This window comes from Emys orbicularis, chromosome 10 (assembly GCF_028017835.1).
Source record: "Emys orbicularis isolate rEmyOrb1 chromosome 10, rEmyOrb1.hap1, whole genome shotgun sequence".
Classification (NCBI taxonomy): domain Eukaryota; kingdom Metazoa; phylum Chordata; order Testudines; family Emydidae; genus Emys; species Emys orbicularis.
Window position 1 is genome coordinate 12,478,627 of NC_088692.1, and position 16,187 is coordinate 12,494,813.

The 16,187-nt window shown below is 53.1% G+C and overlaps 1 protein-coding gene across 1 annotated transcript in view; it reads left to right on the forward strand.

The window, feature by feature from the left end:
* The first annotated feature begins 2,047 nt into the window (after positions 1 to 2,047).
* The window catches only part of INTS1 (integrator complex subunit 1), a 36,656-nt gene continuing 22,516 nt past the window's right edge, over positions 2,048 to 16,187 (forward strand). The window contains exons 1-19 of the mRNA XM_065411894.1: positions 2,048 to 2,089; positions 2,617 to 2,704; positions 3,138 to 3,428; positions 4,471 to 4,667; positions 6,217 to 6,354; positions 7,229 to 7,388; positions 7,883 to 7,988; positions 8,319 to 8,505; positions 8,653 to 8,798; positions 9,111 to 9,252; positions 9,660 to 9,836; positions 10,310 to 10,418; positions 11,089 to 11,209; positions 12,060 to 12,137; positions 12,693 to 12,847; positions 14,104 to 14,200; positions 14,909 to 15,000; positions 15,371 to 15,431; positions 15,854 to 16,051. Coding sequence (XP_065267966.1) covers positions 2,647 to 2,704; positions 3,138 to 3,428; positions 4,471 to 4,667; positions 6,217 to 6,354; positions 7,229 to 7,388; positions 7,883 to 7,988; positions 8,319 to 8,505; positions 8,653 to 8,798; positions 9,111 to 9,252; positions 9,660 to 9,836; positions 10,310 to 10,418; positions 11,089 to 11,209; positions 12,060 to 12,137; positions 12,693 to 12,847; positions 14,104 to 14,200; positions 14,909 to 15,000; positions 15,371 to 15,431; positions 15,854 to 16,051 — 2,513 coding nt within the window. The 5' untranslated portion in view covers positions 2,048 to 2,089; positions 2,617 to 2,646. The remainder of the gene's footprint in view (positions 2,090 to 2,616; positions 2,705 to 3,137; positions 3,429 to 4,470; positions 4,668 to 6,216; positions 6,355 to 7,228; positions 7,389 to 7,882; positions 7,989 to 8,318; positions 8,506 to 8,652; positions 8,799 to 9,110; positions 9,253 to 9,659; positions 9,837 to 10,309; positions 10,419 to 11,088; positions 11,210 to 12,059; positions 12,138 to 12,692; positions 12,848 to 14,103; positions 14,201 to 14,908; positions 15,001 to 15,370; positions 15,432 to 15,853; positions 16,052 to 16,187) is intronic.

Below are 16,187 nucleotides of genomic sequence, written 5' to 3' on the forward strand. Positions count from 1 at the left end.
ACTCTGGATTCCACAGCTGCTTCGTGCCCGAGCTCAGCCGGGCTGCACAGCCTGCCTTTCCTGGCTCTCCCTGTCCTGCCTTCGCCTTTCCCCACGGGACTACACCTGCAGGGCAGCGAGAGCCAAAAACTCTGCCCTGCTAATGCCCCCGAGCTCCGCTGAAGATGCTCTCTGCCTTGGCCCTTGACACAGGATTTATGTTTAAAGACTCGGCTGTCCCATGCCCAGGACTGTGGCTCTGGGGGGCTGGTGAGAGGCTCTGGTCAGCGAGTCTGTTCGCCTGTCTCCCGACCCCAGCACACCAATGTCTCCCGTGACCCGGCTTTCACAACCTGCTGGCATGGTGCATCCCAGAGGGCGTCAGCATGCTGGGGGGTGGGGGTGGTGCTGTGCTACACAACCATCAGGCTGTGTCAGCGCTGACCTTTCCCGAGCCACATGTCCCTGCATCACAGACAGTACTGCAGCACATGGGGGGTGGGGAAGGAAGCACTGCTGGCAGTGCCAGCGTACACAGTTCTCCATGGGGGTCCTGGGTCTCCACCCCTCGGCCCACCAGACCCACATGACACCATGGGAGCAGCCTCAGCGCTAGCGACAGTAGTGGGATTTTCAGAAGGAAGCTGAGAGCCACCCAGAGCCGTGGTGGTGGTGGGAGAGGTTAGGGAAAGGCCCCTGACCGCTCCTCTTGGTGCTGCTCTGTCTGAGATGAATAAAGGCAAGTGAGGTGGCTGCTGTCTGGCTGTTGTTTCTGGGGCAGGGTGAGTCTGTCCTGGCATTCACTGCGCACACTACCTGCCTGCAGTGTCCATCCCATGATGGAGACCTATTCACTTCCCTGTTCCCGTGGCCTCCCCTCCTGCCCCCTTTGGTGTGTCCCCTCTGCCTGTTGTGTGTTGTCATCATGCAGACGGTGCATTCCCTGGGGCAGGGCTGTCTCCAGTGCAGGTCCGGCTGGTGCCAGCACAATGGGGCCTGATCCTCGACGGGGGTCTTGGTAGGACCTTGATACCAATAATAATGAAACCTCCCTGAGCCAGTGGGGCTGCCCTGGCCTGAGGCTGCATGTCACAGACTCTGCCGTGTGCAACATGTGCCAGAATCAGAGCAGGGGAAATGACGGGAGAAGCAGATTCATTCAGCAGTACTGTGCAATGCACCCTAGCAAGCTCCCCTGCCAGCCCCACTGCTGCAGGGAAAGGCTGGTCCTAGGCCAGACTGCTCTCACACAATCCCTGAGTGATCCTGGGTAAGTCATTTAGGGTATGGCCGCTCTGCAGCGGAGAGGCGCAATTCCTCGTGGGAGCAGGTGTACACATGAGAGCACTGCTCCTGCTCGCCCACTAAAAGCAGCAGCAGGGCCAGGGCAGCCTGGTTAGCCACAGGAGTACGTCCCGACCGGGGATGGGATTGTAGTCGGGGAGAGCCCAAGCCCCCTCCCCTGTCACACTGCTATTTTTAGCCCGCTCCCTGGAGCAGAGCTAGCACCTGTAGGTCTACCAGAGCTGGGAATGACACCCCGGCCCACCCCATCGCTGAGCCCCTCTGTAAACTGGGGACAACAGCGCTGTCCTGCCTCCCGGTGGGGAGGGGGACTGAGGATTGAGCATCTCACAGTGGCTAATGCGTCTACTATTTCAGGGGCGGGCTCTGGCCACGGTGCCGCTGGTGCTGGGCCATGCATGGGCTCCCTGGCCCCGGCTGCTGTCCTGTCCAGGTCCTGTGGGTTGGAGCTGCCCAGCAGCAGGGGGCGGTTCCTCCTGTTGCCCACCAGGTGGCGCTGCAGAGCTGGCGGGTGGGCGCTGTCCTGGGCTCGCGGCCCGGCGAGGTGTAGGTCAGGTGGCCTCACCTACGGGCAGCCCTTGTGACGGGTGGGGGACGGTTAGTGGCTGCGGATGCAGTTCCCGCTGCTGGACGCTGGATGGCGACGCGCGGGTACCGTTCCCCCGTCACGCCACCAGGCGGCGCCCAGCCCTCCCCGGAGCCTTTGAGTCGTCGGACAGGGGCAGGCTCCGTTTTGGTTCCGGGTCAATCACAGGGCGACAGTAGCAGTTTCTGGTTCCGGTGTAAGCGGGCCCGGCTTTGAGTGGTAGGTGGGTGCGACCCGGGTCCCCCTCTCCCCCTACGGGGAGCAGCGTGGGGCTGGGGGGGCGATGAATGCCGGGGTTACCGGGGGGTTGGATGAATGGCGGGGGGAGGGGTCGGGTTACCGGGGGGGCGATGAATGCCGGGGTTACCGGGGGGCTGGGTGAGTAGCGGGGGGAGGGGCGGTGAATGCCGGGGTTACCGGGGGGTTGGATGAATGGCGGGGGGAGGGGTCGGGTTACCGGGGAGGTGGGGCGGGGGGGGGCTGGGTGAGTAGCGGGGGGAGGGGTCGGGTTACCGGGGGGGCGGTGAATGCCGGGGTTACCGGGGGGCTGGATGAGTGGCGTGGGGGTGGCGAATGGCGGGGGGGTGTGGTGGGTTAGCTGGGGGTGATTGGGTGAGTGACGAGGGGCCAGGGTTTGCGGAGGGGCGCGGGGGGGGGGGGACAGGTTAGCTGGGGGGGTGGTGAGGCTGTATCAGGCACGGCCTCGCTCCCTGCCCATCCCATGTCTCCTCTCCCGGACCCTGCAGGTGACGCTGCGGCGCGGAGACCCCGGCGGCATGAATCGCCCGAAGCCGGCCACGGTTCGCCGCCCCAGCGCGGTGGCGAAGCCCTCGGGTGAGTCCCAGCCCCTGGCAGTGGAGGGCTGCGAGAGGGGTCAGGCAGACCTTGCTCCCCCCGGGGCAGCCTGGGAAGAGCCTCGGGGTCCCAGTATAGTGGGTCCCATCAGGGCAGCCTGGGTTGAGCGGAACCACTGGCCACTAGCTTGAGAGGGAGAAGGGGAGGGTCTTATAGTGCCCTGAGCCTGGCCAGTTGGCTGGTGCTCAGTGGGGCTGTTGGTGCCCATCCCCCAGGCCACCCAGTAGGGCTGGCAGCTGCTTGTGAGCCCTGCCCCCTGGTGCCAGCCTCCAAGTGAAATCTGCCTTGGCTTTGTCTCTGCATTGTTTTGTCCTAAGGCCTGGGGTGCCCAGGGCACTGGGTGGGTTTGTGGCTCAAGGGAGGGGATGGAGACTTCTGACTTTGTGGTCTTATCTCTGTTTTCTTTTCGTAGCTCATCCTCCGCCGGGAGATTTTATTGCCTTGGGGTCGAAAGGCCAGACCAATGATTCTAAAGCTGCCGTCACACTGCTCAAGCCAGCGCCAGCTGGATTGCCCTCTGAGCGTAAACGGGAGGGGTCCGCTGCTTTATCTAGTGCATCCAGCCTGACGGGATTGACCAAACGCCCCAAACTCTGCTCCACGCCTCCCCTGAGTGCCCTGGGACGTCTGGCAGAGGCCGCAGTGGCTGAGAAACGGGCCATTTCACCCTCCATAAAGGAACCGTCTGTGATTCCAATTGAAGGTAAAGCAACATTCTGGTTTCTGCTCTGAGTTGTGTGATTGTGTGAGAGGGGGTATAGTAGCATCCAGCTCTTCTACGCAGCATTTGAGCTGAGGAGCCTTTTCTCTGGGGTCTGTATGCTGGTGCTTGGGGAATTCCGTGTGCTTCCCCAGTAATTCCACTGTTGGCATAAGGCTCATGGGGAGTGTAACACTAGCATCCTCCTGTGTTCAGTGCAAAGCAGGCACACTTTCTCCGCAGGCTTCCCACCTTGACATTGTAGTGCCAGGCGGGATTCCCTCTCCTGAACACTCTCTCATCCTTCCCCTCTCGTCCGGGCATAGTGTTTTGCTTTTGGCCCTCCTCCTTTTCCCTCTCTCTACTGCTCCATCTAGTTTTTCCCTTCAGGTGGATGTCCAATACCAGCACTTGAAAGGTCTCTTCCTTGGGAAGTCATTGTCCCCATGTTAAAGCTCTTTACCTCTTTGTTGTGTAAGTAATGTGTGGGGGTGGGGGCAACTGTGCATTTTAATGAAAGCTCTGGGGGCCTGCATGTTGCATGCCGTTTTGTAGAATGTCTTTCCGCTCCTTGGTGTTCGATATAATAATGGGATTAAATTCTAGCAGAAAGAAAGAGAGACAAAGGGTATATCTACACTACCTCCCGAATCGGCGGGCAGCGATCAATCCAGCGGGGATCAATTTATCGCGTCTAGTCTAGACGCGATAAATCGACCCCCGAGTGCTCTCCCGTCGACTCCTGTACTCCACTGCTGCCAGAGGCACTGGCAGAGTCGATGGGGGAGCGGCAGCCGTCGACTCACCGCGGTGAAGACACCACGATAACGAGATTTAAGTACGTCGACGCTGAAGTTGCGTAACTTAGATCGATCCACAGTGAGAGAGATCAAGGAATACAAGCAAAAGGGGACAGGAGTCTTCAGCAGAGCTTTCATGGGTGGGGAAAAGCAACCAGGGTGCCGTTCCACTCTGTTCAAGTCTCCCAGGGCACGTCTTTGCTGCATGGGGATCAGTATTGACAGCTGTTTGTCTGTGATTGCAGTTGTCCCCACTGTGCTGGTGGATGAGATTGAAGCAGCTGAGGCAGAGGGGAATGACGACCGCATTGAGGGGGTACTGTGTGGAGCTGCGAAGCAGCTGAAAATGAACAGAGCCAAGCCTGACCCCACGTTGTACTTGAGTCTGATGTATCTGGCAAAAATCAAGCCCAATATATTTGCCACCGAGGGGGTTATTGAGGTGAGACTGTGTTTGTTTTGATTAACAAGTGTGATGAGATGTCACCTCACTGTGCTGTCAACTTCTGAGCACCATGGGCTCCCGACACTGACATACTAGTGCTGGGATTGGCTCTGCGAGCCTCTGAGCACAGTGGCATTTGCCCTGGTGCCAGGAATTGGGCTGAATTAATACAGCTGTAACTGTGACCTTTATGGTGGGTTCCTCTGTGCCTTCCTTCTCTCAACTCTTTACTGTGACTGGGTTCTGGGGGGATGCCACCTGGAACTGAGGTACAGCTGAGCCCTCTGTCTCACCAATCTAGGTTCCCTCTTGCACTGTGACGTTGTAACAAACTGCAAAGCCCTCCAAGCGTGCACTCATACCAACCTCCACAGGCAGGGACCACACCCAGCTGTGTTCATGAATGCTCTGGCCAGCCACTCATGAACCCACAATAGAGAGGCTACAGCCAAAATACTCCCAGCTCCCCAGCCTAAGACCCCAGAGCTCTACCATCCTGCCCTGGTCAAAACCCAGCCAGTATGAATTTATAACTCAGTCTGCCACTTCTGCAAAGGAAAGTGGATGTGCACCAACTCTTGTTCCTGAGCTGAGATTTATCCTCTCTGCACTTCAAGCACCACACAGTGTTTTGGGTAAAATATATAATAGATTTAGTAACTAGAGAAGGATAGCTTTTCAGTGATTATAAATTATAAATGATAGCAAACAGATCAAAGTAGATTACCAGAAGAAATAACACAAAACGCAAACTAAGTCTGCAGTATTAGATAGGGTCTGAATCAGTAATCTCTCATCCTGACTGATGATACAAGCCATCCACCAAGTTTCTATACACAGGCTAGAAATCCCTTTAGCCTGGGACTAGCACTTCCCCCTGCAGTTCAGTCCTTTTTCCTCCGGTACTTTCAGGTGTGTTGTTGTAGGGAGAGTGAAGTGCAGTCATGAGATCATTTCCCTCTTTAATATCTTCTTCCAATTTGGTGGAAAGCTCTTTTGCTGTGACCTGGGTCAAACAGTTCCCGTTGTGTAGTGTGCTGTCTCTGAGAGGTTTCTGTGGTACACAGTTCCTGGGGTAATCCTTGTGCTTGTGTGTATTTCCTCAATAAGCCATTAACGTTGTTTGGACTTTCTGTTGTTCTACCTGAAAGGCTACTTGTGGGTGTTCTCTACCTCACAACATGTTTCAGTAGCACATACAGAGCCAAACCTCATAACTTCACATACAGTGATAGCACGTACAATCCAACGAGACATTGTCTAGTAGATCAAGACTTTTAGACTGATACCTAACAAGGCATACTTTGTACTAAACATAGCCTAGTTGTAGGACAGTGGTGAATAAGGGGGTGCCAGGGTGTTGCACCTCCCCCCTTAGTTTACTGCAGGAGTGTTAGTCACTGACTAATACAGAGGCAGTGGCCTAAGGTTCTCTTTAGGTTTTGACTATACAACTCCCAAGTGTTACCGAACATTGTAGTGTCACCCACAGGTGTTCCCTTGTCTTCATCTTTTGAGGGATTGATTCTTGTCTGACATCTTCCAGGCACTGTGCAGCCTCCTCCGGAGAGATGCCTCCATCAACTTCAAAGCCAAAGGGAACAGCCTGGTGTCCGTCTTGGCCTGTAACCTTCTTATGGCGGCTTACGAGGAGGATGAGAACTGGCCGGAGATCTTTGTCAAGGTACATGGTAGCTATGGGGAGAGCGCTCCCACTGGGTGATGCCATGGTGGGCGGGGCAAGAGGAGCTGGCCAACGTCATCGTGCTTGTCACCATGTAGGGGAGGGCAAGGTGACGTTGGAGAGGAGCAGAGGCCTTGTTGCTGCTACCCTGTGATGCTGTAGAGGGGAGAGTGGGTCATTGCTGTGGGGAGATTTGGAAAAAAGGAGGTCGCTGTCTGAGGTGGGGGCAGATATGCAACAGGACCAGTGGCTGTGTTGGAAGATTGTGGGAGATGAAGTCGCTGTTTCTCAAACGAAGGTCTGCAGCTTGGTTTTCATTCAACACTGAGATGCTGCTGCCTCCTGTGCCTCTCTCTAGCCTTCCTATTCTTCCTTCTGAGATGCGCAATCAGGAGGCAGCGTATCCTTGTGCAGTGGTGTTCCTGGATGGTTCATCTGTGGGGCTTGATCTCTGGGTCTAAAAGCATGAGATTCTGCTGCTAGAGCTACAGAGCCAGGTTTGTTAGTTCAGCAGCAGTAGCTGACTTAAATATTTTTAAGTGATCTAGCTATGAAAGGGGGGAGACCCACAGTTTTGGGGAAGAAGGATTTCCCAGTGGTTAGGATACTAGCCTGGGGTTCGGGATACCTGGATTCAGTTCCCTGCCCCCTCAGAAGTTCCCTGTGTGACCTTGAGCGAGTCTCTCTGGGCCTCAGTTCCCCATCATGCAACAGGGATAATAGCCCTGCCCTACTTTACAGGGCTGTGGGGAGGATAAATACGTGAAAGATTGTGATGTGCGCAAGTGTCTCAGTGACTGGGCCACGTAAGTACCGAAGATGGATAGATGTCAGCATTGCTCCCATTTATACTCTGCTTGTTGCCCTCCGGCAGGTTTACATTGAGGACTCGCTTGGAGAGCGCATCTGGGTGGACAGCCCTCACTGCAAGACGTTTGTGGATAACATCCAGACAGCCTTCAGTACAAAGATGCCCCCGAAGAGCATGCTGTTACATGGGGAAGTTGGCCGCAGTGGAGGTGATCTTAGTGCAGGTAAGGAGGTGCCTGGGCAATGGAGCCAAGGTGGTTGAGAAGAGGATCGGAGCCTAGAGATATTTTTAGCCTGATAGTCTAGTAACAGCTCATCAGAGGGGATCCCAGTTAGGGCTTATACGGTTTGGGAAGCACGCTCCTGTTTGGTGAGATGGGGCACCTCTCATTGCTCTCTAGTGCCCACTCCTCCCCTTGAGAGATGCAAGGACCACCGGGGAAGAAGGTCACTTTTCGGGAGGAATGGATGGGATTTGAGTGCTCCTCTAAGTACTGCAACGCCCTGAAAGGTCCACCTAGAAGATTGTGGGGGAAGCAGTGACAAGGTGTGGCTGAACACCAGTGCAGGGGCGCTGGAAAGAGGACTTCTGGGGAGGAGGCTGTTGCAGGGAGCTATGTGAAGCAGAATCCCTCGGTGCTAGTGAAGGGTCTCTTGGAAGGCGTGTTGCTGAGGAGTTGTTACATCCATTCATGATTGTGTGTTGGTCTATCTGTAGGGAGCAGCCCCCACCCCGCCATGGCAGAGGAGGAAGACAGCCAGAGTGAGCTGCTGATTGCAGAGGAGAAGATGAGTCCAGAGCAGGAGGGACAGCTTATGCCCAGGTACAGTGCCCCTTCCCTCCCCAATTACAGAGCCTTTTGGCATTGCAGCTCTCTGTGCAGACTCCTAATCCAGAAACCACTCTCGCAAAGCTTATAGCGTCCCCCAACCAGCTCTCCTATGGCACACCCTAGAGAGAGAGTCTCCCCTAGATACAGCCCAGTGACGTTGGAATGGTTTGTGCCAACTCCTGGAGACCAGAGTGGTTTGTTGTCCGTGCTGTTGAGTGGCCTGTGCTCTCCAGGGCTTGGTTATGTGTGGGAGGTGTTTCAGCAGATACTAGGTAAAAGAAGAGTTTGGACGTGAGCAAACATGGGATTACTGTGCCTCAGATATGAAGACCTCGCAGAGAGTGTGGAAGAGTATGTCTTGGACATGCTACGGGACCAGCTCAACCGGCGCCAGCCAATGGATAACGTCTCCAGGAACCTCCTTCGACTGCTGACAGCTACTTGTGGCTATAAAGAGGTCCGGCTGATGGCTGTTCAGAGGCTTGAGATGTGGTTGCAGAACCCAAAGGTAAGAGTGTTGGAGGCATTTTCTCCTGACCATCGAGGCTGTAATTGCACTGTAACTTGTCTGGAGGCCAGGCCAGTAGGACCAGGAATTTCTGACTTTGTCTGTGATAGCGGTTGGTTGTTGACTCTTCCTGGTCTTATTGTGTAGCTGACCAGACCAGCCCAGGACTTGCTAATGTCAGTCTGTATGAACTGCAACACACATGGCTCTGAGGACATGGAGGTCATTTCCAACCTGATCAAAATCCGTCTCAAACCCAAAGTCCTTCTCAACCACTACATGCTGTGTGTCAGGTAAGCAAGTTAATGGGAGCGTGTGACAGTCTGAATGCAGTGCAGTGTTTTCAAAGGGGCCCAGCTTCTGTTTAAAGAACTGGAAGGGAGGGCTGGTTGAATGCAGTCTCTCAGAATCCCCTCTTGAGGGCATGTGGAGTTCTGAGTGTCACCGAGTGATTGATTGGCAGACAGTCCTTTCTCTCTGCTGGAGGACATGGTGTCTTCCCTTCTTGTCTTTGTTACATGAGCTCAGAGACTAGAACTGTATGCCCAATAGTAAGAAATCCCTGGTCCATGGGATGCTCTGCTAACTCTGGATTCCCCTTGCAGGGAGCTGCTGAATGCTCACAGGGACAACCTGGGCACCATGGTCAAGTTTGTGATTTTCAATGAACTTTCAAATGCAAGAAACCCCAACAACATGCAGATTCTCTACACAGTGCTACAGCACAGCTCCGAGCTAGCACCCAAGGTAGGGACCGTGGCCTTGCAGGTGTTGTGTGTGTGATCAGTACATACCTGCGGGGGGGAGTGGCTGAACTCGATCTTTATTTTTATGGAGTCTCCCCAACTGCACGGGTATTTCCTTTGGTTTGGAAATCTGTGTACAGTGTTTGTCTGAAACAAACGTGCACGGGCATTGCCAGACTCCCGAACCCTTTGGGTATGTGCCTTTGTAATCGGTGGTGCTGTCGTCTTCAGGAGAACCCCCCCCCCCCCCCCCCCCCGACTGTGGCTCTCCCATTAGAGCTCCCCAGTGAATTCATTCAGGCCTCGGTGTGGCGATAACGCCAGCAGGGACTCGGTGTGTCTAGTCTCTGTCCATGGATGTTGGTGCTGAATATTGGGCGCTAAAGGGCTTCTCTTTTGTGGCCTCAGTTCCTGGCCATGGTGTTCCAGGATCTGCTGACTAATAAGGATGATTATCTGCGGGCCTCACGGGCGCTGCTGCGAGAGATCATCAAACAGACAAAACATGAGATCAACTTCCAGGCTTTCTGTTTGGGGCTCATGCAGGAGCGGAAGGAGGCCCAATATACAGACATGGAATTCAAGGTACCACCTCATCTTGCCGTACCACCTCTGCTTCTCATCCCAGCACTCCAACTGGTATCCTGAGGGACTCTGTGGCATTCTGCCTTCTCTGATGGCTTGACCCCTCCATGCAGTGCTCTCTTGCTCTCCCTTCTATTCTATGTGGCTTACCTGCTCTCTTTTCTTGCTTATTTCCTCCATGACATTGCTCAGGGGGACATGCTTCATCCCCTTTCCTCCTTGTCTGTATGGCTTGGCTATTGCTCCTTGCAGTTTAGTGGCCATGTTCCAGTCCCTCTTCCCTGTCCACACTGTTTGGACTTATGAGCCCTCCTGCCTGTCTCCTGTCCCAATACCCCCTCACTGGCACCCCTGCGTTACCTCTGCACCCTGCATGATTTTACAGGCATCTCTGGCAGCGGGTGCACCTTTGGATGATGGGCACTCCTCCTCCAGATGCAGCTGGGATATCAACTGTAGTGATCTTTTTTTAGGAGCGGTTTGTCATCCACATAACTGACCTGCTGGCTGTCTCCATGATGCTCGGCATCACGGCTCAGGTGAAGGAGGCTGGGATTGCATGGGACAAAGGAGAGAAAAAGAGTAAGCCTCCTAACCTGGATTCCTTTGAACATCGGACATGTAGGGTAGAGAACATCGGGGGAACATTGCAGCTGGGAGTAGTGAGGCTGAGTCTCGGAGAGGATCCCTAGAATCCTGTCTGGTGGTGTTGGGGTGTGATGGGCCACATCTTAATAAATCTACCAGCTGGATGCACAGTCAACATTGAGAATCACTCAGAGCAGAGGTGCTTGTAATAGCCATAGAAAACAGTGGCTGGGAGACCTGTACTAGGAGGGGGAAACGGGGACTGAGTTGGGATGTGGGGGACAGTTCAGAAACTTGGCTTTTGTATGGTGGAGCAGCTGTGAGAATTATAAAATACCTGAGAGCCAAGTATTTGGACTAATAGGAAAGCTGCTGCCTGTGTGTGTCCTTGTCTCAGCTTTGCATTTCCGCTAAAATGTCCCAGGGTTTATTCTAGTTCCCAAGGGTGGTGCCAGAAAGCCCCCTCTGCTACCAAATGTGTGTGCTGTTCGTAGCGGTGGGTGTGGATGGTTAGCTGGTCTAGTGTGCTGGGCCTCTCTTCAGGTTAGTCACTGCTGACTCCCTGGAGTCATCTGCTTGTGAGATGGCTGTTCATAACAGCCACCTTCCCAGGGGGCTGTGAAATATGTGCAGAGTTCCTGACCTGAGTGTATGTCTGTTTCAGACTTGGAGGTGCTGCGTTCCTTCCAGAACCAGATTGCCGCCATCCAGCGCGATGCTGTCTGGTGGCTCCACACGGTGGTTCCATCTATCAGCAAACTGGCTCCGAAGGACTACGTGCACTGGTATGAGGTTCAGTTGAATGGAGTTGTTCCTAGCAAACCTGCTCTGGAAACCCCCCCACCCCTCCCAGTCACATCACTGACTCTACTAAACATGCTACGTAGAGACAGTGCGTGTGCTCTTGAGAGCAACTGGAGTGTCTCCCCTCCCAACAGCCAAGCAGCAGGAACGCTCTGCCCTAGCGGTAGGGAGGTGGTTTTGCTTTCCCTTCGGGATTTCACATGCACTTCTGTACAAACTTTAATGCCAAAGGCTTTAGATAGTATTTCCACAGTATTCACATCCCAATTATGCTGTCAAGGAAACAGCCCCTTTGGACCTGTGTTTTGATCTGATCTGATAATGGAGGGAAAGGTCCCTAGATAGGGAAGTTCTTGTACAGAGTGGAGACCAGATAGAGCTCTGTCTCCGAGACTTTCTGCCCTTGGAGGCAAGAGTATACTACAGGGGATTAGATGGTTTGAGGCATTGGTAATGGGACCAAAAGGTCAGTCAGATCAACCGAGGTCGGTAATAACTGAAATCTGTTCCCACCTGATGGCTATTGGGGTCTCCTTGGAAGTACTGAAGACGGCGGGCATATCGCACCACCCATCGCCATTGCAATTGGTACTAGCTGTTCCCCTGGTTAGTCTTGGCAGAACTTTCCTCTTGCCTGAGGAGGGAGTCCTTCTGGGTCAGGGTTGGGGCATGTTAGCAGTGTGGGGAGGCTCACCTGGCTGCTGCCTGTATCGTATATTCTTCTGTGGATTGTATTGCGCTCCAGTCTCCGGGGCTCTCAGTTCACACACCGGGGAAAGATGCACTGGGTTTCAATGAGAGTTAAGAGTTTAGTATTGTTTCTCTCTGCAGTCTCCACAAGGTGCTGTTCACAGAGCAGCCAGAGACCTACTACAAATGGGACAACTGGCCCCCTGAGAGCGACCGCAAGTAAGTGCATGCACCTCGCTTGCCATTGGGTTTCCATGGGCAGAGCTGTGGCAGAAGGAGAGGAGAAGTCAGACATTTCTGGTGCTTAACTAAGCTCCCCATAAGGGTGTTTTATACCTCTGTGTTGGAGACATCTGCTCTGCTGAGGTTTTCATTGTCCCTGTCGGTTCTCCCAGAAGATTGGGTTTCTCCAGTCTTCACCTGCCCCTCTTCCTCCTCCCCCCATCCCCACACCGGTTGGTGCTGTGGCTGCAGGGAGAATGGGCCTGCATTGTGTGTGGTGCTGGGGAGCTGAAGCCTGCCTGTCTGAGTCTGTAAAATTCAATTGCAGGGGTCGAACTAACCCATGTTCTGGAAGGGGGCTTGTTCTTGTATGTGACTAAGCTGGGGGATGCGAGCATTTTCCTTGGCTTTAACGTGGGCTCTCCTGGCTCTCCTCTGCTCGCACTGGTTCCATGTCCAAGCAACACGAGCCCAGCCCCAGGCTGCAATCCGGAAAGGTTCCCCTTCCTTTGGGCAGTGGGTCACGGCCTTCTCTCTCTTTCCTATTCCCAGCTTCTTCCTGCGCCTCTGCTCGGAGGTGCCTATCCTTGAAGACACGCTCATGCGGATCCTTGTCATTGGTTTGTCACGGTCACCCCTTGGCCCTGCCGACGCCATGGAGCTTGCTGACCACTTGGTGAAGCGGGCGGCGGCTGTGCAAGCAGACGGTAGGAATGCTGCGCAGGGCTGCGTGAAAATGATTTGGCGACGTAGCAATTCCTGCCCTGTTGAGAGCGGGTAGCCTGTCGCACTCCTGTCTCTCCTCCACGCGGCTCCGAGAGAGTCTCCAGTGCATGTGTACCACTGCTCCCCCGATATACCTCAGAATGGTTGGAGCAGTTAGTAAGTCCATCTGCATTAGACTGGGGAAGAGCGTTTTGATCTAGTTGTTGAAGCACACGACTAGGAGCCAGGAACTTTCTGCCACTGGCTCTCTCTCTGTCTTTGGGCAAGTCACTCATCTCCCTGCCACCGCGAAATTGAGCTAAATACACCTGCACAGTGGGTTATTATTTGCTAATTACTGGCTGTATAAGGGCTAAGTAGTGCGATCATTATTACCCAGAGAAAACTAATGTTTTTACAGTCAGTAATTTAACACTTACGTAGAGCATAAAAGTCAATTAAAAATATTCTACGCCCTAAAAAAAATGAGTTAAGGTGATTGACTAAAGTATTCTTTTGGCCTTACAGCTTATATTCAATATTGACTTGTGACAGATCACCTTCACAAATCACCTGGCCAACCAGGTGTAGTTATGAACTCTGTCAGTGTGGCTGTCACTCAGACGAATATAACCATGTGATTTGAGCTGTATGTGTTGATTGTTTATAAGTGTGTCTGGGGCAGAGTTCAGGGTGGTGTTAAAGCATGTCTCTAAAGCACATAGCATACTCTGGGCATTGAGCAGTAAACACACAAATCTAAAAAGTGAAAAAACTAGACTCTGTTGTTAGATACACCAGTGAAAATGTGGTATTAATGCTCTAAATGCTGCATTATTTCAAGTGTTGAAATAGTTTGTAAGTTATAGGGGCCCAGAAGGGTTAGACAGTAGACCTGGACTGAAAAAGGGCATTTTTCACGTCTCTGAAACTCCTAAACTACTGAATGGATTTACTGCTAATTTTCTTCTAAACCTGTTCCCTAGAAGTAAATAGTGTAGTGCTTGTTAGGTTTGAAAAATGTTTTCCCTAATCAAAGAACTTTAAAACTCATCTTTAGCTGAAAAACTCAATATATATTTAATTATAGAGCTGTTCCTGATCCTGATTTCTCCATAAACATTATGATTGTTCCCAAAGCCTGTGATAGTAGAATCATTTGAGGTTAGCCTTTCAGTACAGCTTATTAGCATGTTTCCTTAAGAACTATCAGCCAAGTACCCATGTCTATAACCTGTTTGTTCTCTTCCCACTTTAGATGTAGAGGTCCTGAGGGTGGAGAGAATCCAACTGATTGATGCAGTCTTAAATCTGTGTACTTATCATCATCCGGAGAACATCCAGCTTCCCCCAGGGTAAGGCTTGTAGATGCAAAACTCTTAGTTGCAAAGTTCTAGCCCCTGCTCACCTTGTTTCCGAGAGTACTGGAACCCTTCCCTAGAGTAAGCTTGTAATAATGTCTTGATCTGGTGGGAATTTCTGGGGAGCAGAGGGTGGGATCTGTACCCTGGAGCTGATTCCCAGTGACTGGGCTTGGTAGGGACTTTCTTCTGGTCTGTGTGGGTATTTGCGGCTGATCCTTCCAGGTCTCTGTGCACACTCACTTGAGAAGGGTATTCACCTGATATATCTGCAGGACTCTGACAATGCTGAATGCAAACAACGAAAAACTAAGCAGAGAAGCAGTGTGTCCAGTGCAGCGGTTCTCAACCCTCATGCGGCCCAATTAGCACATAACTGTGGCCCAGCTCAGCTGTGTGCTAAAGGCCCACCAGGGGTCCTCCAGGTTCCTGGTTGCCCCGCCTCCCGGCAGGGTCAGTGTCAGGGCAGTCGGCCCACCACGCCGGTTCTGGGGTCAGGGCTGCTGGCTGGCCAGCCCCACGGGGTCCAGGGTCGGGATCCGGGCTGCCGCTTCCCTGCCACCTGGCCCCTGCTGCCCAGGTAACACATTGTGAGCCACATATGCGGCCCACAATGTGTAATAAGTTGAGAACCACTGGTCTAGTGGTTAGAACAGGCAACTCTGAATACAAATAACTTGGTTCTGCCAATGGCTTTTTCAGGTATCAGCCTCCAAATCTAGCCATCTCTACCCTCTACTGGAAGGCTTGGCCTCTCCTCCTGGTAGTGGCCGCATTCAACCCGGAAAACATTGGTGAGTTATGAGCACTTCTCAGAGCACCAGCGCAGCTGAAGTGTGTCACAAGAGGGGGCTCTGCTGTCTCAGCTGAAGATGCACATGAGGCTGGCTAGATTTTGTTGTTGCATGACTCCACGCTGATGCATATGCGCTACGTAAGCAGAGCTCTGCAGGTTGGGGGTGTGTCTAGAAGGAATTTGGATCAGGTGGAGCATAGTGTGAGCAGGGGGACTAGTTGTGAGTGCCCCTGTTCTGTTTGTGTGTGTGAGGGAACGAGTCTGAGGGGGATGGGGAGGGAGTGTGGTATGCTCCGTGCACACACATCTAGGCAAATATCCTGACTGGGTGTCTAATCCTCTGACTGCCCTTTTCTCCTGGGTTGCAGGGTTGGCTGCCTGGGAGGAGTATCCCACGCTAAAGATGCTCATGGAAATGGTCATGACTAAGTGAGTGTTGTTCAGCTCTTTCCGTTTCATCCCACTCCTGAAGAGAACGGATTTCTGAACCGAGTTTGCACCTGATGGCTTCTTCCTTTCTCTGTCTGAGGGGTGGGGAGAGATGAGGTTTGGCACAAAGCTTACGGAAGTGAAACTAGCTGGCCAGCAGCTGTGGCTGAGCCTAGAAAGAACGAGGCCACCTCCCTCCGCTGTCACTGATGGGCAGTAAAGCCAGGCTCTGTAAGAGCAAGGGATGCATGGGACATGGTTTGTTGGAAAGGGCCTGGCTTTTCATCCACATTCAGAAGGTCCATTAGTATTTTCATGCTGTCTGGCTGAACCAAGAAATGCCGTCTGGCATTTTGACTCTTTGCTGAGTGCAGAATTTATAGCACCGAAGGTCAAATAATTGTTGTGCCTCTTCTTCGCAGTAATTACTCCTATCCCCCCTGCACTCTGACGGATGAGGAGACCCGCACAGAGATGATTAATCGTGAGCTCCAAATATCCCAGCGGGAAAAGCAGGAGATTCTTGCATTTGAGGGTCATCTGGCTGCTGCATCTACAAAGCAGACTATTACAGAGAGCAGCAGCCTCTTGCTGTCCCAGCTCACCAGTCTGGACCCCCAGTGAGTAGTCTTCTCCACTCTGGTACAATCAGGGAGTTCCCACCCTTGTATGGGCATCCTCAGACAGGAAGAAACAAGGCTGAAGATCTCACTTGGCGGAAGAGAGCCCCAGGCAGAGGCCTTCAGGTGGGCGAAG